At 41.1% G+C, this 21,346-nt stretch overlaps 1 protein-coding gene across 1 annotated transcript in view; it reads left to right on the top strand.

The window, feature by feature from the left end:
- The window catches only part of FGD5 (FYVE, RhoGEF and PH domain containing 5), a 96,759-nt gene extending 77,327 nt beyond the window's left edge, over positions 1-19,432 (top strand). The window contains exons 12-20 of the mRNA XM_075714408.1: positions 2,582-2,665; positions 4,258-4,337; positions 8,478-8,577; positions 11,488-11,625; positions 12,688-12,790; positions 14,597-14,727; positions 16,486-16,614; positions 18,494-18,642; positions 19,396-19,432. Of these exons, the coding sequence (XP_075570523.1) occupies positions 2,582-2,665; positions 4,258-4,337; positions 8,478-8,577; positions 11,488-11,625; positions 12,688-12,790; positions 14,597-14,727; positions 16,486-16,614; positions 18,494-18,642; positions 19,396-19,432 (951 nt within the window). The remainder of the gene's footprint in view (positions 1-2,581; positions 2,666-4,257; positions 4,338-8,477; positions 8,578-11,487; positions 11,626-12,687; positions 12,791-14,596; positions 14,728-16,485; positions 16,615-18,493; positions 18,643-19,395) is intronic.
- The last annotated feature ends 1,914 nt before the right edge of the window (positions 19,433-21,346 follow it).

The following is a 21,346-nucleotide window of genomic DNA, read 5'->3' as shown; positions in this document are numbered from 1 at the left end:
AACTAGTTACCTTTTATTGTGGTTTGAAACAAGCCTTAAGTACTGGCACTGATGAATGGCACAGAAGTCCTGTTTTCTCATATAATCCTTTGAACATTCACGAGACAGCAGAATCACCAGGCAAATATGAGATTTCACTAGTATTCTCTTATTTCACAGAGTATTCTCTTCATGTTAGCAATAAAGTCTGCCTGCCTTTTTGCCTTTGTCCCACCTGACTGCTGGAATCCTTGTTGCTACTATTAATATCAAGTGAAAATAACTTCCATCTGCTTTTCACTGAAAAGTTTGTATTTGCTCAGTTTTTTCTACCTTAGCCTCCTAGATACTCAGTGTGTGCAGTAGGTTGTGATGAATTTTCTGGTTATACATAGCCCTGTTTAAACTGGGAATGATCATGTGGTCAGTACTGTGCAGGTGTCACTGCGCTGATTGGATTAATGTTAGCATGGAGGGTAATTTATGGAGCAATAAGGAAATCACAGAAAAACTCTGTGACAAGTCATTTGTCACCTTGTTCTAAGGAAATTCTACTGTGTTGTTGCAAAAGGAGTAAATACTCCACTTTAGCCTACAGAGAAGAGAACATGAGACTCCTATTCTGACTTGATCATATGGTTTTACATCCTCAGTTGAGAAGTGTTATATAAAGAGCTTTAAACTCCACAAGAGTTAAGACTTACTAGAAGGACACAGAGAAATACACGGTAGAGTGGCCAATGCAGGAGAGCATGGGAGTCTTTTTGTTAAAATGTTGGAATGAAATGTTTCAGCATTTTCTACAAAAATATTGGCTGATCCTACTCAGTAAACTCAACTCAATTTTTAAAAGTAGTAAAATTTGAAGTAAAATTTTTAGGGAAAGTCACTCTTCAGTATATTTTACCTCCTGTTACTGGGAATCTGCTTTTAAGGATGGGCAGCTAATGCACATAAGCCTGATTTGCTGTGAATCAAACAGCTACTTAATGAACTGGTGTCCACGAGTGAACTCATGACCCTAATAAAGGCAACAACAGTTTTGCTGTTAAGTCCAAGGAGAAGGTTTTAATCCCATGAGTATTAATTCCATGTCATTTTTCTTTAACCATTGTTCCTGCTCTGTAAGAAAGCTGAACTATGACCTTTTAAGAAAACATCCATAAGGTTCCACTTTCGGGGTTTTTTTCAGGCAAGCAAATCAGCGAAAATTTTACACCAGCAGTTTTAGGTGGTCAGGCAGTACTATCAAGACCCCAACAATTCCAGTCATACAGGATACATTATTTTATTACCAAATGATTCTTTAGTTTCCTCCCTTCTTCTCTGCATCTCTCTTTGTCACAGTTTTTCCTTCCAAAATATAATATTATTACCATCCAATTGGCTATATTGAAATGTCTTTGTCACAGAGGAATCCAAGTGAAGCTGGTTTCTGTCTACTTTTTAATTTCTTGAGAATGTCTGCATTTAAGATGCCTTGTCTCTGGCATCACACAGTATTACCTATGCCTTGGTTTTACATTGCCTTGCATAAACTTGTTCATAGTATCCCAGTACAGGGGCTGTCTGAGGTTATACATATTGGTACTGATGTGAGAGGCCTGGGAAACACAACAAGAGAACACAACCCGCTCATTCAAGTAAAGCAGAGAGTGCATACACACAGGCATTACTTTGGCAATGCTAAGGCCCACCGATACTGCTATTCCTTCTAGTAGTAAGGGAAGCAGAGGCCACCGAAGACCTACAAGGTCCAGTTCTGCTCTTTCGTTTGTTTGTTGGCATGAAGGTAAAAGGCTGCAATAATGTCTATGATTGTTAGGCAAACAGCAGAGATCTGATCCCATTTATTATGAAGCTGTTTCAAGAACATGCATTCTGCAAGGAGCTGTGAGAACTATGGAGATATTTGGGGTGTTAAGGTACAGATTTTTTTTCCCTCATAAAATGGAAAAAAGTTTCTAATTTTTGCCCTTCCATGGTCTCTGCTGCAGCCCACAGACTCAGCAAAGCTGTCATATGTCTAGGCAAGTTTTGCTAGCAGTGAAGTACAGTTACTGCTCTCAAATATCCAAACCATTCCTCCCTGAATTATTCCTCCAGACTGTGGCAACTTTCCTCACCTCCACTTCCTTTTTGCCCAGAAAGTGGAAGTCCGTGAAGCCCAGCCCTACCCCTGGCCTCACCGCAGCTTCACCGTCAGGGGGACCCTGAGAGAGTCAGAGCTGCAGCATCCTAGGCAGTTAGTTGGTGTTGCCAGGTAGTAAATGCAGAGCCTGCCTTCCAAACTTGAATATGGCATTGCCCTTAAAACAAGCAGCTGTTTCATCCAAGCTGAATAAAAACCAGCTGATTATCTACTTGCTTAGCCATTAGCAACAGTCAAAAGTGGGAAGAAATCAAGGTCCTAGATGCAGACTCCCCAGAGTTTTGTGGCAATGCTGGTCTTGATCTAAGCTGTGTGGCTTGGGCCTGTCTTTAGTAACATTCGTAGCAGTTCATCAAGTTACTGCTTGTTCTGTGTATCACCCCCCAGGAGTAATGGGCAGGCTTGCAAGCCATATTGCAAATTATTGATTTTGTCTTTCTCTTCATATAGATGAATGATGTTCTGCTGTACACATATCCCCAGAAGGATGGCAAATACCGACTGAAAAACACCTTGGCTGTGTCAGGCATGAAGGTAATGCCTCATCTGTATTATGGGCTGGAATTAAAAGTTGTATAGTGGGCTGTTAGTGCTTTGCTGGTTTACATGTCATATCCAGCTGAGGGCAAGAGGAAAGAGGAGATGGACCTGTTATCAGGGGATTCCCTTACCTCTTATAGGAGATAGAAGGAAAAACAATATAAAGCAAACATATAAAAGATTATCTATAAGGTTGTGACTTAGTACGACAGCCTCATTCAGGCTGCATAAATAATACAAGCCAAAATCAGATTTACCATCTGATCATGAAACTGGAGACAGAAAATATTTATTATCCCATTTTGTCCATTCCTCTGTTCATGTCTCCAGCAAATACATGGTTATTCCCTACAACATATTCACTAGGGCTTAGTCTGCATGGTTTTAAACTCCTGCCACTCAAAATTTACATAAGCTTTCATTTACCTGGTTTTCATGTGCCCTTTAACTGTTTTCATCAAAAGCATTAATGGGTTCAAAAAGTGATTAGCGAACTTTATGGGGAAAAGCTGTACTGGGAGCTATTATATGCAACGATATAAACACAGTCTCTTCTTCAGAAATTTCTAAAATGTAGATTACAGAAACTGGACACAATTGTCCTGTTCTTATGCTCTTTCCCTAAGCATCCATTGGCACCAGTATCTTTGCAACAGGAGATATTGGGCTCAAGGGGTCTTTGCTTCTTACCTAGCCATCCATTACATTCTTCCCGCCAAGAACCTTCATAACTGTTCTATAGCTAATATGCCAGGTTGTATTTATGTGAAAGAGGACTTGAAGTGGCAAGTCAGGAGTTTGGGGATCTAGGAAACATGCAAGATGAGAATTACTAATCATTAATTCCAGTGGAACGACATGGGTGGGTTGAGGGGTTATGAAAAGGTGGGAGGCTGATCACCCTAGAGACCTGATAGTCTAAAACTAACTACGGGTTTCCAGCTGGGGTAGGAATCCCCAAAACACTCTACTGTTAAGTGAAAAGGAGTTGTTTGTTTGGTGTGTTTGGAACACTGAGTCACTGGCATAATAGGTGCTTGTTAATGACAATGTATCAGTACCATGAAGCTATGTTTCTCCTAAGTTGCTATTAGTAGGCAACTAATACACTGGTTTTAGCTGAGCTGCAGCTTTTAAGTATTTTTTGCTCTTAAAGAGCCTTGCTGCAGACAAGCATTCACCGAAGTGCTTTGCTGTAAAATGTCTGCATGTCAGGAAGTTATTTCCATTCATTCCAAGAATAGCCCAAACTTTTGCCCAAAATGCTCTGACACTTGTCAGACTAAACAAGTCCTAAGCTTGTCATATTAAAACTGAACCCTGATTGATACTTCATCCTTACTTTCATAGTTGGATTAAATTATTTTTTTTTCCTTTAGCATCACTACCATATTGAAATAGAGAGCATTCCTCATTACACCAGCAATACAAAAGACAGAAATCCCTACCTGCCCATCTCTTTGCATTGAAATATGAAACAGATGGCTGGGACATCATAGATCCATATGCATTGAGACTTAAATGGTGTACTGGTTATAGACAGTTTAACTCATGTCCACATTCATGTTCATGGCATTTGTTTCTAGGTCAGCCGCCCAGTGACAGAAAAAGCCCAAAACGTCCTGAAGATTGAATATGATGAATGTTGCCTGACCCTGTCAGCAAGGTACTGTCCCCAAACAGCCATGCCAGAGGGTGTTATATTCTAGAGCTGTATCTCTAGATTAGTCTAACCAATACCCAAGACATAACTGGTGTCTCATTCTTTTTTAACTCAATTTGTGACAGACAATGGCTGAGTGCTTGATTACACAATGAAGATATTCATTATAAATGTGAAGCTCATAAACTGTAACTAATTCAATTCATATACTGAGCAAAGATTAGAAGTCGGCTCTTGATAACATCTTAAAGAGAAAGAGAAGAAAGTCTGTTACTAAGAAGCCTGAGTGCTTTCCATTATCTTTCACACTTTTTGCCTGTGACACTAAGAGTATGTTACAGCTCCCTTTCATAAGTTCACTTGTTACCTCATACCACTAGGGCTGCAAAACCACTGGAGAAAATAATAATTAGGTACTATCATGCAATAGATATGAAAGCATTTAATAGTGCTAAAATGACAAAGCCAAAATTAAACCTTACTGGCAACCTCATGGGTCTTTCCAATAAAGGGAATTTCATTAATGAGTTTGTGTAGTGTTAGTACTGATTGCAACTGGGAGTCAGGATCTCTGTCATGGGATCACAAGCTAATGCCAGAAAGAGATTGTAGGTCAGTTTCTGATCAGAAGATAGCAGTGTACTGTATTTTTTCATGCTTCTAGCCCCAAATTATCCTGCAAATTTACCTAGAGCTACAGCAGATTGGTGGCTGGCTTGAGTTTCAGGTGTAGTTTACTACAAAAGACATAGTGCACTAGCAGTAGTATTAAAATTAAGTCTTCCAAATAACAAGGTCTTCAATGCTTTTAAGTGCTGACTTCCCCACCATCAGTCTCCAACTACAGCATGGCTGGAAATGCAGCAGACTTCGCTAAATTGCACAATGCAATGGAAAGACAGGGAGGGCACTTTCTTATTCAGAATCAGAATTCGGAGCGCTCATCCTTCCTAGACCACTTGCCATCTGTGGGCAGTACTCAGATACCTATCAAAGAGTTTTTGTCTATTTCCTTTTATAACCAGCAAATGAGAAAATATCTGAGATTTTCTTAGAGCTGCACACTCTTCACAACCCTCAAAATATACACGTTACTTCTGAATTACCTGCTGCCAGTTACAAAAGCAGGATGTGTACAGTCCTTTTGTATTGTAGAGAGGAAATAACTGCTGCATGTCCCCTTTATTCAGGGCAACTGCAGTTGGCATCCCTAGTGAGAAGCTTGGGATGTTCTGCTTGCATTGTTATGTTGTTTCTTTGCCTTTTGTACTCATATCAAGTCTGTGCTTAGTGAGCCTAAACAAAGCATACGAGGCCACTGCAAGCTGTGTTCCTTTGGTAGTAGATAGAACCAGGGCCTGAGACTAATGTTGCCCTTCTGATAACAGCTAGATGGAGACCAACTCTTATCAGAGCACTGGGATAGAGCCCCTCTCCCTTCCTTCTGCTGCTCATTCTGGGACCAATCTGCCATGAGTCACCCAAGAACACTTCTTCCTCTCCCTTTCTGTACTGGCTGGTAGAGCTGATGAGACACTGCTGGGACAGCATGCTCTCCTAAGCCCACTGCACAACATCCTTGGCCTGCTACACTCACCAAAAGGCACACCAAAGACAGAAAGTACCAGAAGGCTTCAAGCGTCTCTAAAGACTGTATCTTTTACTGCTCACACCGAGGTATTGCAAGTCTGCACTGAAGGCCAGTTGTTAACAATCACAACCCAAACCCCAATGTCTTTGTACTTGTATGAGACAAGGTGAATGCACTGAGGAAATACGGCATGAGTGCCAGTAGAATGAGCATGACCAAAGCTCAGAAGTCAGCGTGGCTATATGAGCAGATGGCACTGTAAAGTCTTTACATCTCCTGATGAAAGTGGCTTGTTCACCCAAAGAGCCATGTTAATGGCTTGCAGTGAGTGATCTGGTAACAGATCTGAGCATAGAGCCTTTATGGAGAAGGCTCATGCTGCTCTTACACCTTTATGTGCATTGAAAAAATGTTGTTCTTGAACACAGAGGTAACCATGCGGTCCCCATATAAAATACCAGAGCACTGGGAGAACGCAGTCAGTGCTACCTCCCTACAAGGCTAATTCAGAGTGACAGTGATAGCATTGTGACAAAATCCCATGCCAGTCCAGTTCCTGTGTTCCATGGATGTCCCCTGCTGTCCAGGAGACTGCAGTGACAATTTGACCCTCTCTTTCTATTTGCTTAAGGAAGAATATATGAGCCAACACAGATAACTGATAGCTCAGCACAAAAGGTGCAGCCCAAAAATCACACAAGAACCAAATGTGGCAGTGGTGAATCAAGGTCTGAGCTTCTCCGGGCCTCAGAGGTTCAGCAAAAATTCCTCTGAGCCTTCATACAACCAGTGAAATAACTAATTAAGAACAGGCCAGTCCCAACAGACATAATTCTTGCTCATCGGCAGACAGGTGTTATTGCCACATTTAGACACTAATAACCTGTGATTACTGCCTAAGATGTTTAATGGGGTGGAGGAGAGGTTAAAGGGGCCAGTTAGATAGCAGGCTTTTAATAGCAGATTGTCCCTCTTAATCTGTCTTTCCCAAAGTGGCTTTAATTTACATCACTATATGGGCTAAGATTTCCTTTGTTTTTTTCAAATCATATCTTAATTCTCAAGTGAAGAGAATTTCCAAGAAAGAATTAGCAAGAGAAAGGTTGAAGCCAGGACTTCTTTCAGTGCTTTGCAGGCTGCGAACATGATTTGCCTGGAAGATACAGACATCTTGAGATTTCTTAGAAAGTGTAATTTGACTTGACTTTTTGTAGTAATAAGAACTGACTAGTAGTGTCACTCTTGCCAGAGATGATCTCCTGTAACATAGTCCCTTGGCTTGCAGAGGTTAGCCTATATGCAGTAGATACACTGGCTCAGAGTTTCTGCTCCAATGTCTCCTCCAGGCTTGTTGAATTTTACAGAGGCTGGTGTTTTACAGACAAGGGCTTATGCTCATGGTGCAGAGGGATGCTAAGTCAGAGATCATGGATAAAATCTGGCATTTCCTCTCTTTTTGTGCTTTTTTTTTTTTTTCCTAAGACCACAAAAGACAAATTGTTCTCAGATGTCTTGTTTGGTGGCCTTCATGAAGACACTGTGAGGAAATCACAGCTGAACAGCAGCTGGCAATAATGCCACTGCTAATTTTTACAACAAAGTCTAGTGGGTAGCTTTAATGTGAGTGGCTGGTATGACTCACATATATATATATCTATCTATCTATATGGGAGGGGAGACCACACTGAGTCACATTCCCTCCTGTGACTGATGCTGGGAAGAGCTGGAGCTGTGCACAGTTTCAGATGGACAGGAAGTGCACAGTTTGAAGTCACAGTAGGAAAACCAGCTAACACAGGCAGGACAGCTTATGGCTGTAACAGAGCAAATGCATCTGGGAAATAACAGGCACTAAGAGCCCTGCTGCTTTTCTGGGATAGCTGGACTGGCAGAGAGGCACAAAGTGCTCACTGTTTTGCCTTGTGCAAAGGGGGCATCTAGGGGCCAGTCTGGAGAACTACTGGCCTCCATGCATAACTGCAACTAGAAGGAATGCAGAACTTCCTTCCCAAATTGCTGTCCTGGCCTCTTGCCAGGAGACTGGAGATTGTCTGTGATGGAGCCAGAGGAAAATGAAAGCATTCACATCTCCACTGTGCGTGACAGACTTCCGAGTTCCCAACATGCAGATCATCTAAGCATCCCACTGTAGAGATGGGCATAAACATGCTTACTTTGAGCAACCCATGCCAACATTACATGCACTAGAGCGCCTAAAAGCTAGGGCAGACATGACAAAACGAAACATTTCATATTGTCCTATGTGATCTAGGATTGAGTGGCTTATAGCAAAGGCAGAGACTACTCTGAAAAATTTTCTGAGCATTTAGTTCCTTCTCAGTCACAGTCCTAACCATGGATCTACACTAACCATCCCACTGAGTACGTCCAACAGTCAATTTTGTTCCTGGTTGGAAAATTAGCAGTTCAATGCAGTAGTGGGGAAAAGCAAACATTCATAAAGTGCATCTTTTCTCCTCTGATCCAGAAACAGCTTGTGTCAGTCCCTGCTGTGCATGGCATTGACTGCTGTGCTGTATTTCATTCCACAGCTCTTGCTCGGAAAGGGATGACTGGTACAGCTGCATCAGCAGACACATCCCAGATGACTACAAAGCTCACACCACTTCCACTTTCCACAGCAGCGTGGAGGTAAAAGGAGGCCAACTCTTTCAATGCTTGAAGGGGGAACGGGGAAGGGAGAAAAAGGAAAGGAGGAGGGTTATAAAAAGCAGATTTCCTAGCGGCAAGACATTCTTACTATTTTCATTTAAACCAGTATGCCAAACTTTAATAATGAAGCTCATCACAGCTCATGGGACACCTCTGAAGTGTTAATCACACTCTATACTCTGTGGTCTTTGCTTAAATAGGAGTTCTTCTGGAGGAAGACTATTTTGTCCTAAAGGGTAACTATTTTGGATGAACTAAAAGTAGCTACAAACTTCATAGATTTTAAGAAAACAAAACTACCCATTAGTTACACTAGTATACACACAATAAAGTCACTGCCAGTGCAAACCCCACCAGCAATATTCTAATTGTACCAGCACAATTGATGTATAATATTGTTATCTCATTCATTTCAGTTGTACTACTCCCAGTAAAGGCAGCAAAGAATGCATATGACAAAAAGTAAAAATGCTATTTTAGGTTATGTAGAACCCCAGTTTTACTAAATAAGACTAACTGGGGAAAAAAGGAGTGCTGTTAAGGCCACACCTGGAGTGCCGTGTCCAGCCTGGGCTCCCCAGTACAAGAGACACACGGACATACTGGAGGGAGTCCGATGGAAGACCACAAGGATGATGAAGGGACTGGAGCACCTCACAGCTGAGGAGAGGCTGAGAGAGCTGGGACTGTCCAGCCTGGAGAAGAGAAGGCTCGGGGGGATCTCATCAATGTGTATAAATACCTGAAGGGAGGGTACAAAGCAGATGCAGCCAGGCTCTTCTCAGCGGTGCCCAGTGACAGGACCAGAGGCAGTGGGCACAAACTGACACACAGGAGGTTCCCTCAAACATCACAAAACACTTTTTCACTGTGAGGGTGACCGAGCACTGGTACAGGTTGCCCAGGGAGGCTGCGGAGTCTCCATCCTTGGGGATATTCAGAAGTTGCCTGGACACGGTCCTGGGCAGCTGGCTCTAGGTGGCCCTGCCTGAGCAGGGGGTTGGACCAGATCACCTCCACAGGTCCCTCCAACCTCAACCAACTGCAATTCTATGATTTAATTTTTGAAGACTTCAGAAAGTAAAAAGTTAATTCAAAAAACAAAACAGGATTTTCCTTCTGGCCTGAAGTGAATCTACTTTCAAATATATAACAAGAAAAAATTAGAAATTAGTTAGTACAGCAATCTAAACCAAATCCTTAACAAATGAAAAAATAATTTTTTTTTGTAGCTCTGCTTCTGATGTAAACCTGAATGTGCGCAAGGAGAAACTTGGAGGAATTTGATTTTTGTGTTTAAATCCTACTTGTCTGCAGAAGTCTAATTTCCTCATAGGACACCCTCCTAACAAACAGTCCTTCAAAGGCACAAGAGCTTGTACTACTTGTGCCAAACACTAAGCTTCTGTGAACTGACAGCGGGGTGCCCATAATACTTTGGTGCTCAACCTGAAGTAACACAGCTTCTCAGCATGCCTTATTAGATTGGGTTCAGTTCCACATTGACCATGGCTCCCTGGGCTTGGAGCAAAGGCACCTGTACAACACTGCAACATGGTGAATTCCAAGAAATAGGAACAGTGAATACATTTTCTAAAGCTGCTTACATACATTCAGATCAGCAATGGAAAGCATGGATCAGATTTGAATTGTATGGGGGTAAATTAATCTTTGGTTTTACTGTTTTCTGTACCCTCTCTTCCCCAATCATAGAATTGTCCCAAGGTGTAATGACATAAAGAGCTCAGGCCCTTTCTGAATGAAAGCTATAGAGCTTTTTATGGATATTATTTCAAAAGCTGTTAATAAAAAGATGGCTTTAACTTATGTTCTTACCTGCAATTTGCATATGCAATGATGATCCTTCTCTGATGTGGGAGCACATCAGTGTCTGACTAATAATAGATCTACACGGATTTTTACCTGTTGTGACTCTGGCTTTAACAGCACCATGTACTGATTGGACAGTCTTTCAGTGCTGAAGCAGCTGTATGTCACTTACAATGTGCATTAGGAATTAGAAAATTTGGGGATCATAGAATCATAGAATCGTTTAGGTTGGAAAAGACCTTTAAGATCATCCAGTCCAACCATTAACCTACACTACCAAGTCTACTCTAAGCCAATCAAGGGTAGACTAGACTAAACCATGTCCCAGAGTGCCACCTCTGCCCGTTTTTTGAACACTTCCAGGGATGGGGACTCCACCACCTCTCTGGGCAGCTTGTTCCAATGCTTGACCACCCTTTCCGTAAAGAAATTTTTCCCAATTTCCAACCTAAACCTCCCCTGGTGCAGCTTGAGCCCATTTCCTCTCATCCTATCACTAACTACTTGGGAGAAGAGACCAACACCCCCCTCACTACAACCTCCTTTCAGGTAGTTGTAGAGAGCGATCAGGTCTCCCCTCAGCCTCCTCTTCTCCAGGCTGAACAACCCCAGTTCCCTCAGCCGCTCATCATCAGCCCTGTGCTCCAGACCCTTCACCAGCCTTGTTGCCCTTCTCTGAACACGCTCCAGCACCCCAATGTCTTTCTTGTATTGAGGGGCCCAAAACTGGACACAGTATTCCAGGTGCGGCCTCACCAGCGCCAAGTACAGGGGCACAATCACCTCCCTGCTCCTGCTGGCCACACTATTCCTGACACAAGCCAGGATGCTGTTGGCCTTCTTGGCCGCCTGGACACACTGCTGGCTCATGTTCAGCCGGCTGTCTACCAACACTCCCAGGTCCTTTTCTGCCAGGCAGCTTTCCAGCCACTCTTCCCCTGATCTTAGCAGGTGAAGGAAGACTGAAATGAGAGGAGAATTGTATGTGATGGAGCAGGGCTGACTGAGCATACTTTGGAAGTGTGGATGCTTCTTCATTTGTTCTTGTTTGATTTTAAGCTAAGGGAAAGGCTTGGAACACCCTTGGGTGAGAGGCCTCCTACTTTGGTACCTGTGTCCCACGTCATGATGTGCATGAACTGTGGCTGTGACTTCACCCTCACTTTGAGGCGACATCATTGCCATGCCTGTGGGAAGGTAAGAGCTGTACAAGCTTCTCAGGGATGCTTTGTTCACACTTCTACTGGCTGCCGCGGCTGTAACTTCTGCAAACTTGTAGCAACATCAAGACCAGAATTTGACTTCTCACAGAATTTGTTAGTGCTTTGCTAAATAAGGTAATTAGGTTCCTCATGACTCCAGTAGGAACAACAGTAACCTTCACTTGAGGGTCAAATGAATCCGCAAAGGCTAGTAGTTGAAGGCTTACAGGGTAATTGTTGCTGAGTCCAGCCACTGTATCTGATATACAGCTAGCTCTAGAGACAGTGAAGCAATATGCTAAAAATATAGGCTCTGTTCTGGACCAGAGCAGTAGCACATCTAGTCCATGCCCTGTCCCTAATAACAGTTGGTAAAATTATTTTCCAAGAAAAGTGAAGAAATGCAGCAGTACAGCGTGGTTTGGTCAGTGACCAAAGGGAAAGCTTCCTCTGTGCTCTGTTGAAGAGCTGCTGCCTTTTGCCCTGAAGCCAAGGGGCTCTATAAGCTTTCTTTGCTTTCGTCCCTTTATCACTGACTCTAGAGATTTGTTTATACACATAAACTTGCAGTCCTGTTTTAAACCATGGCTGTCTTTTAGCCTCAGTGATGGTTTGGGGTTTTTTTTGTATCAAACTACAAGTAATTTTTTCTACTAAGAAAAGCATTTACTTCATTTTTTTTCTACTTCCACAGAGAAAATCAGTCTGTACCTACACAGGGATAGCAGGAACATGCAAGCTTGCATAAGAAGACAATATTACTAACAAAGCTATGAAAACAAAAGTAATATTAAAGTATAAGTTCTTGGGGACATAGGCACAGCAATGGCGTGCAGTCAAATACAGTGACCAGTTCTGCTTGGCTTACAACAGTGTAAATCTACAGCAATCACATCTCAGTCAGTAGACTTACCAACCACCACAGTTTTAGGAGAGAGTCATACCTGGTCCACTATCCATCTTTCTCTCCCAACCAGCTCAGACAATTTGTTTTGTATGTGCATATATATATATAAATTTAAATTATATTTACATGCACCTTTCCTCACTGGAACAGATTGTATGTCGAAATTGTTCAAGAAACAAGTACCCTATGAAGTACCTCAAAGATCAAGCAGCCAAAGTCTGTGATAGCTGCTATGTGGAACTTAAGAAAAGAGGTAAGGTTCCTTCATTCTTGGCAAAACTGACAAGTCCATTTCCTGCCTGTATAATGGCGAGGCTATAGGATCTGCCTACCATGTTGTGTTTTGTTAAAGAGGATTTCTCATTTCAAGTGTGAGGCATAGTTATTGAGGTCTCAGGAGTGCCAGGCTGTATGGCAGCTGAAACTGTTTTAGCAAGCCGGGTTCTCTGAGGGCTCCCCTGGCCTTTTGATAAACCAGAATAACGATAAAAACTATGTCCTGTGAGGAGCAGCTGAGGACTCCGGGTTTGTCTAGTTTGGAGAACAGGAGGCTGAGGGGCGACCTCATTGCTCTCTGCAGCTTTCTGAGGAGGGGAAATGGAGAGGGAGCTGCTGATCTCTTCTCCCTGGGATCCAGTGACAGTTCACAAGGGAATGGTTCAGAGCTTTGTCAGAGGATGTTCAGACTTGACATTAGGAAACATTTCTTTACCCAGAGGGTGGTCAAACACTGGAACAGACTTTCTAGAGAAGTGCTCAATGCCCCAAGCCTGACAGTGTTTAAGAGGCATTTGGACAATGCCCTTAACAACACGCTTTAACTTTTGGGCAGCCCTGAATTGGTCAGGCAGTTGGACCAGATGATCATTGTATAGAATCATAGAATCGTTTAGGTTGGAAAAGACCTTTAAGATCATCCAGTCCAACCATCAACTTGTAGGTCCCTTCCAACTGAACTATTCTATTCTGTGATGTAATTATAGGCGATAGCTCTTCCCTGTCATTTCTTATGAATTATCCATTACAGTAAAACAATGGCTTTACAGTTCCTCACTGTCCTCATCCATGTTGTAGCTTTTACAACAAATGCTGAGGTAAAGTGCAGAGTCACTAAGAGCTTTTCTACATGGGGAGTTAATCTGGTTACAGATGAAAGCGTGAATTCAAAGCAGAAGAGTTACTGCCTAACTAGAGCTCTGTATTATAGTCCTACTATGAGTCCCTTTTCTGATTTAAGTACACATCCAAATCAAAGATAAAAGCAGGGGCAGGGGTTACATATATATGAACAGAGAATGAACAGGAAATAATGTTCTTGCACAACTATTCACGTAGACAATCTCTAAAAGTAGGCATACTATATTGTCAAGGATAAAAAGGTGGGGACAGACGAAGTTTAGTTTTTCCATCCTGATTAAAGAAATTCACGCTAGCCAAGCAAACACATGAACGGATGCTGTCACAACAGCCAAAAAAGCATCTCCAAGCCACTGTGTGTCCAGGAAATTATAACTCAGATTTGTGCGCTAAAACAATGCTGTGCTTTACTAAGATCTTCCAGATAATGTGTTGCCAGAAGTGAGATCATGAAGATACACACTCAGACCACTGGGGTTAATGGAGATTGACAGAGACAGAGTGACTCTCCCCCATGCAGAACTCAAAGAGTTCATACAGAAAGAATGTCCCATTAGTGAATCTATCCTGCAAAGGTGTTACAGAACATAGACGGGATAGATGGAAAAGCCATTTGCTTAATGTTGATTTTAAATTAGAAGAAAACAAGCTATGTTTTGTGCTTTGTCAGCTTTCTTGCCGGCTTCTTTGAAGTAGCTGTAGGTTATTACCATCAACCTAGGGTGCTATGAAATCTACCCATCTAATCAGTCTTAAATGGGGTGGTTTGAAAGAAAAGGTAAAATAAAAACTGGCTATGGAGGAGGTATTGCATTTTCCTTAGTCATTTGCATTAGTGTATTGTGTGTCTCTTACCCCTAGTCTGATATGTACCAATTCATCCATTTCCCCCTCCCCTTTCTGAATTTTCTTAATCTTGCAGAGCGGCCACTAAGTGTGAGCTTCCCTCCAACTTCATCCAGGTGTTCAAGCAGTGCCTTCTCCTCTGTATTCCACAATATTCATTATTCATCTTTTAAGAAACAGAAGAAGATCCCTTCAGCTCTTATGGAGGTAGGACCAAGCTGCCCAAGAAAGGCAAGGAACTGTAGAGAACTGTGTGCTCATACTTCAGCAGCTATGTTTATAATTTATGCTGTGTGCAGTGGGCTCAGCCCATGTCCTGGTCTACTTTCATCATGCAATTTTTTTTTTTTCTGTTTTTCACAATAGTGCTTAAAATTCAAAATACTCTGAGCTCTGACGATACCACAGAAGCTTCTTGAGCCCACTGAGAAACCCAATCAGAGCAGCATACTTTAATTTGCTCATCAGCCTGTGAGGTCTTTAGAAAACTAAGATGACTTCAAGGTATTAGACAGTACAACAAGGCAGATCACAGACAATGACAAGTATCAACAGAGCATGATATACTGTTGACAAGTTACCTTTGTTGACAAGACCCTTACACCTGAAATCTTACTTTGATTTCAAGAGAAATAAAATACCACTTACTTAGGGAATAGCTCTAGTCCTTGGCAATCAATTCAGAGGCATACAGGTTTAATCAGGCACTTTTTCTCCAGCTCAAATCAAACTATTTCAAATCAAATGGTTAAAATCTTGATCCCACCAATGTAAACAAATAAAATTCCCACCAATTTCTATGGGCCCAGGATGTCTCCAGCTGTATTAGTTTCTTTCCAGCAACAAGGTGCCAATCATGTTGATGTAGTCTAGGTAGCTAAGTTACCTGTTGAACTCAAGCACAGTAAGGTACTCCCATTTCACTGAAATCAACAGGTATTTATCGTTGTATTGAAGACAATAGGGCACAAACATCTTGCTGAACTCATTGTACAGTCGAGACACTGGAAATTCTTGAGGTTTGTTTGTGCTGAGATGAAACTGAGCCAAAGACACGAGCATGTAATACAAACACACAAATTGAATACTGAAAGAACCAGCAGGCAAAATGTTAGCCCCATTACGAAAAAAGCATTGCTTTTCTATCCACAAGGAGGCAGCACATGTTTATTAATATGAACTGTCTCACAATAGGATTGCTCCATAACTTTTTCTAACTTGCTTTACCCAGCTCCTCGAACATTTCTGTTCTGCTGCAAAACACTGCTCTACTACTGCTCAGTCTTCTCTTGTGTCAGTGCTACAAAATCTGGTTTTGAATCTCTGCCCTTTGTTTCTAAATCCAATAATAATGCAGTTTACTACTGCTAACTAATAATGTATACTGCATTGTGTATGTGTGTATAGTTCCATCTACTCAAAATCTGGATCTTTAAGAACATTAAGCACTTAGATCTCAAAATACTTCTGTGAGAGGGGTGACTCTTCTCAGAAATATTATTTCACAAGTGAAACCAAGTCATAGTCAAGTGATTAACATAAATTGATATAAATTGATATAAAACCATTGCAAAGTCCTAAATATACCCGCATCTTAGAAATGTTCAGTCACAAGACTGTAATTCACCTTTGGAAGCATGTCCTTTTAATACACAAAAAACCCAGACCTGGGAGGAGGGACAAGTTTGGCTTCTCAGAACACAACTGTAAACTTGCTGACCTCAATAAATAACTCAACTACATATTTTCCATCAGTTACTGAGAACTAAGTTTAATCAGAAATCTTCAAACAGTTAAAAAGAACCATAATACCATGCTTATATTTTTGCTGTCTCGATATTTTTAATGGTGTACTTATGATTTCACGGACATAGACCTGATTGTCTGGTGTGATGCAAACATGCATAATCAGGAGGGGAAAAGCCTTTGCTGTTACAAATCCTGCTCTCTCCTACCCTGCTCCAGGTGGCAGCCTCAGGAGAGGGAGCTACCATCAGTGGTTACCTCAGCAGATGTAAGAGAGGCAAAAGACACTGGAAGAAACGCTGGTTTGTTATCAAAGGCAAAGTCCTCTACACCTACATAGCAAACGAGGTACTGTGCAATCTGACTTGAAATAGTTTCCTGTCCAAGTTCCCTTCCTTACTCCCTACGGGCAGCACAAGTAAATGTGAAAGGTATAAATGGCAGTTTTCACAACTATCTGCCTTCTGAGAGCTGGTCCTAACAGACTCAGTCCCCAGGGAGCTGCCCCTAGCTGAGGGGCGCACCCACAGCCCTCTTCATGAACTGCCCTTCGTTATTTGACTTCTTGCCATTCATGCTATTATATACCGTCAACCACTGTGAACCTTAGTCTACGTATTTACACCTAAAGACTTCTAGGTCCTTAGGCATTCTCTGGTGCACTTGGCAACTGCCAGATATTTTGTAGACAGATGGTGCTATGATCCAGTTCTGATGGGGAGGAGAAACTTGCAGTTCTGCAAGTATAAATAGAATGTATTTGTCCTACTAGTACCAACAGGGAAAGACAGGAAGCAGTCTGCAGAGGTGAGACTACTGCCTTGTGTACTGGCCTGTAAGCTCCTCCTCACAGCCAAGGAGGCTGGATGTCAACTAGATCATTCTTATGTATTTTGTCTCTTCCCAGTCCCTTTTCTTATTTTAATTTCTTCTCCTTTGTGAATAGCTGCAATACAAATAAACTTGAAGTAAGTGTGATATGAAGTTTGGTTATAACTGACAGATTTCACGAGCAGAAGCATAAAAATTCATTTTGCTTAACAAAGGACACAATGCAAGAACTGTAGTAACAGCAATATTTGGTACTTAAGCCTTCAGAACGCTTTGCAGACATCAATCATTTAAACTTCCATCACCACTGTGATGGTTGCATGAAGCAACATTATCCCCTTTAAACAGATGAGGAGATTGAGGCACAAAAAAGTTAATGATTTGGCCAGCAATTCAGACCATTAGCATCAAATTCTGTATCCAATACATCTACCTTACCCCTGCTAACCTTAAAAGCGATCATTTCTGGTGCAACAATAGGCAAAAAGCAACGGATACACTTTGCATTCCCAGTTTGCCATTTAGCTTCTAAAAGCAGAGGCAAAAGTAACACAGACACGTAGAAAACATTACCTAAATACAGTGACCAAAACTGCAGCTATCAGTAACAGCTAAACTGCAATTCAATTAAGGCTTATTGTTTTCTTTAACTGGTACAAAGCAGTGTCTGGCAAGCAAAGTTCATGGATGTTTCTTGGGAGTAAATTAACAATTAATTGCATTACCAGCTCAGAAATTTCAAAGCAGCATTTTGGATACCAAGTGTGCTGTTTGAGACAGTGCAGATTTCTAAAAAAATTGCTAGTACTACAAAAGGAGATGACAAGGTACCAAAAAAGACCATTACTTGCACTTGGCAAATAAAAATGGTTGAAAGGGACATAACTGGGAGTGGGTCTCAGGCTTTCAGAACTGCTGCTGTACTGTCTGATATTCTCAGTAACCTCTAGCTTGCCTCCTGGACCATTATGTAAAAAACAGCCATTAAAGTAATGGCTAATTTGACCTTCATGACCATGTGCATGATCATGAAGAACTGGACTTTCAGAGGTGGTGTTTGAGTTCAGGACTAAGACTAGATAGACATGTACAGTACACAGGCACTGCTCCTGTTAAGAATCATAGAATCATAGAATGCTTTGGGTTGGAAGGGACCTTGAGAGATCATCGAGCCCAACCCCCCTGCAGTAAGCAGGGATTGAACCTGTGAACTTGGCGTTATTAGCACCATGCTCTAACCAACTGAGCTAACCCACCAGTCCAGCAGAAGATTCACACGACTGCTTCTGCAGCCCTGTCAGAGAGGGGTTATGTCATCACTTGGTTTTCAGAAAGAGCCCTCAAACCGTTACAAGCCTTCTCTCTAAATTTTCGTTCACTTTTTACTTGCTTTCAGGACAAAGTTGCCACAGAAAGTTTGCCTTTGTTGGGCTTCACCATTACCCCAGAAAAAGAGGAAGGAACTATGGACACAGTTTTCCATCTCTACCACAAGCAGACTCTCTTCTATAGCTTCCGAGCAGAGGATAACAATTCAGCACAGAGGTATGGGGGTAGACTTCCACACTAGCCAGTGCACAGGTCCAAAAGCTTATGTAGGGCTTTTCCCTCTCCTTCACTTCAGAATGCCTTCGTAACAGAGGAAACAAACAGCTTTCAGAGTGTTGATTAAGCCCAATTGCATGTGACTGGCCTGGGTGGCATTAAAAATCTACCTGGTGCTTTTCAGTTCCTTCAGGAAGGAGAATTTGCTCCCTTGTATAGGTAAAGAGGAGGCTGAGTCTCAAAAGTCATGCCTAGAAGTCTGTCAAATGTGATTACTATACAGAAACTTCTCTGATTTCTGTGTTCTGTTTATCCATCTCTCAGTTTCCTCATCAACAAATAATTGTTTAGATTTCCCATTCTAATGCTACTGCTTCCACATAACAAAATAGTCATGAAATTAGTAATAAAAAGGCCAGCACCTCAAGACACACAGGGAAGGAAATGAGTGTTTATGGGAGGTTTTGTTGCTTTTAAACATACTTCAGTGGTTTAATATTTCCTATTCTAAGACAGCACTTGTACTATTTTTGAGATTTTACAATAAATTACTGGTAAAGTTTGTACTAGAAGCAAGAGTCCTAGTACTCAGTTCCCTGCTTTAATCACAAAACTATAGTTCCTCATTAGAGCTGAGATGGGAAATACAGTCCTCTTCAGGCTTTACATTCTTAAAATACTTATTAAAATACATATGTTCTTAAAATGCATGTAATTTTATATGTACCACTTTTTCTTTCCTGCCCTTTTTAGGTGGATTGAAGCCATGGAAGAAGCATCTATATTATAGCACCTATCACTCAATGGACTTGGAATAAATTCTCAGATTTCTATACATTCCCAGCAACCCTCTCCTGTCTTACAAAATTGAACAGTGTATTTCAGGCAAACTGGCTACATACACTGGATATGAACTGTTTCCAAATTGCTCTTTTTGCTTCCTTCTTCTTACATCCACATTTTTGCAAATGGAAACTTTAAAATAGAGAATATTTATGGTGATCTTTATGTCTGTGCAAGTTCAACCCGTACTATAAGCTTCTCCTCTGATTCCACAGTAAAGTAAGTCTAACATCAAGACAAGAAAATACATGGAAATACTGACTACAGTGAGTAACAGGCTCAGTTTTACTTACTCTAAGCACTATCATATTTCATTGGGCTGGTTTTGATGTCTACCATGAAATGAGAAACAATGTAGTAAACAACAAATGCTCATTTAAAGCACTTTATTATTTTTATTGAACTACAGCTTCATTTTTTCATGTTTCTAAGGAGTTCTGTGGCCCAATTTATTACTCATCCATTAACAAGTGCCAGCGTGAAATTATGCCCCGCGCATGCTAAATTGCTTCCACAGAAAATGAACGAACACCACATTCAATTTACCTGGTCTACCAACACTTCACTGGCTATGATCCAGGATAATTACTTACTATCCATTTATAATTTTACACCGATAACTGTCTAATTTATTTTAAAGGGTTTAATTTCATACCACTGCAGTACTTTGAAATGCGCTCCAGTAGCTCCACAGCTCCGGACATTGAATAATTTCACTTCTCCCTAAATACTGCATCAGACTCAAACCCAAAGGTTATTTTTAATTTATTATAAACCTACAGACAGTTTTTATTTAACACTAGTCTACCTAGTAGTGTTAAGATTTTTATCATCTATTTAAATAGTCTGTTTTCAAAGCTCCTGTTGTTTCTGCTGTTCTTGTTATGAAAAGTGTCATCAAAAGTTTAATCCATTTAACCAGCACACCATTTGAAATATGCTGGTGGGCTGAAATGCACTTGTCTGAACCTGTTCTGCTGGAGTGCTCTGGACCTCCTGTAGCTAAATGTATCTTACATCAGACTGCTGTTGTGCACTACATCTCCAGGGCTGGATTCTCACCAGCCAAGTGTCTGCATGACTTCAAAGATGCTGTGCTGCTTTACACCAGCTGAGGATATAGATCTCTGGAGTTTGGGGGGTTGTTTTTTCGTTGTTTTGTTTTTTGTGTTTTGGGGTTGGTTTTTTTTGTTTTTAATGTTTTGTTGTTTCTTTTAATAAAGAAGGTTGAGAGGTGGTGTTCTAATCATTGCAATAAAATGGTTTCATGTCCTATATTTGTCATAATATTTGACTGAGGAATAGAATGGCATTTATGATTAAAATATAGCTTTGTATAAAAATACCATGTTCAAGAATTTACTTACATAGAATATATGGGGGGGGGGGGGGGAATTATTGCTTTCATTTTTCCCCTTTCTTCAAGAAGTTTAATGGATATCTGAATTCTTGACCCTAACAACTGTTAGAATTGTCCCTATTTTTAAAGGCCTATAATATGTATCCAAATGATAAAGGTAGTTCAATTTATCACCTGGAAAAACAAGCTTAAAAAAAACCCAAATACACATCTATCACTAAATAAAAATATAGTTGTTTTGGTTTTTTTGATACATCTGAGTCTTTAGTTTATGGATGAATACCAATGTTAACTCTTTTATTTCATGTCAGAATCATGGCCTTGCTACCAGTACACTGTAAATGTTTATCCCCCCTTAAAAACATTTTGCACTGACAAAAAAATAAGAGAATGTTGAATACAGAGTAAGATCTCTAACCATGGTCCCAAACAAAACAAAACTGCACTACAGAACAACATTATTATGAAGATTTAGGTGCTGACATTTAGTGACTGTTGTAT

This window comes from Pelecanus crispus, chromosome 7, assembly GCF_030463565.1.
Source record: "Pelecanus crispus isolate bPelCri1 chromosome 7, bPelCri1.pri, whole genome shotgun sequence".
Classification (NCBI taxonomy): Eukaryota; Metazoa; Chordata; class Aves; order Pelecaniformes; family Pelecanidae; genus Pelecanus; species Pelecanus crispus.
Note: the sequence above shows the minus strand (reverse complement) of the source record. Positions and strands in the feature narration are given on the sequence as shown.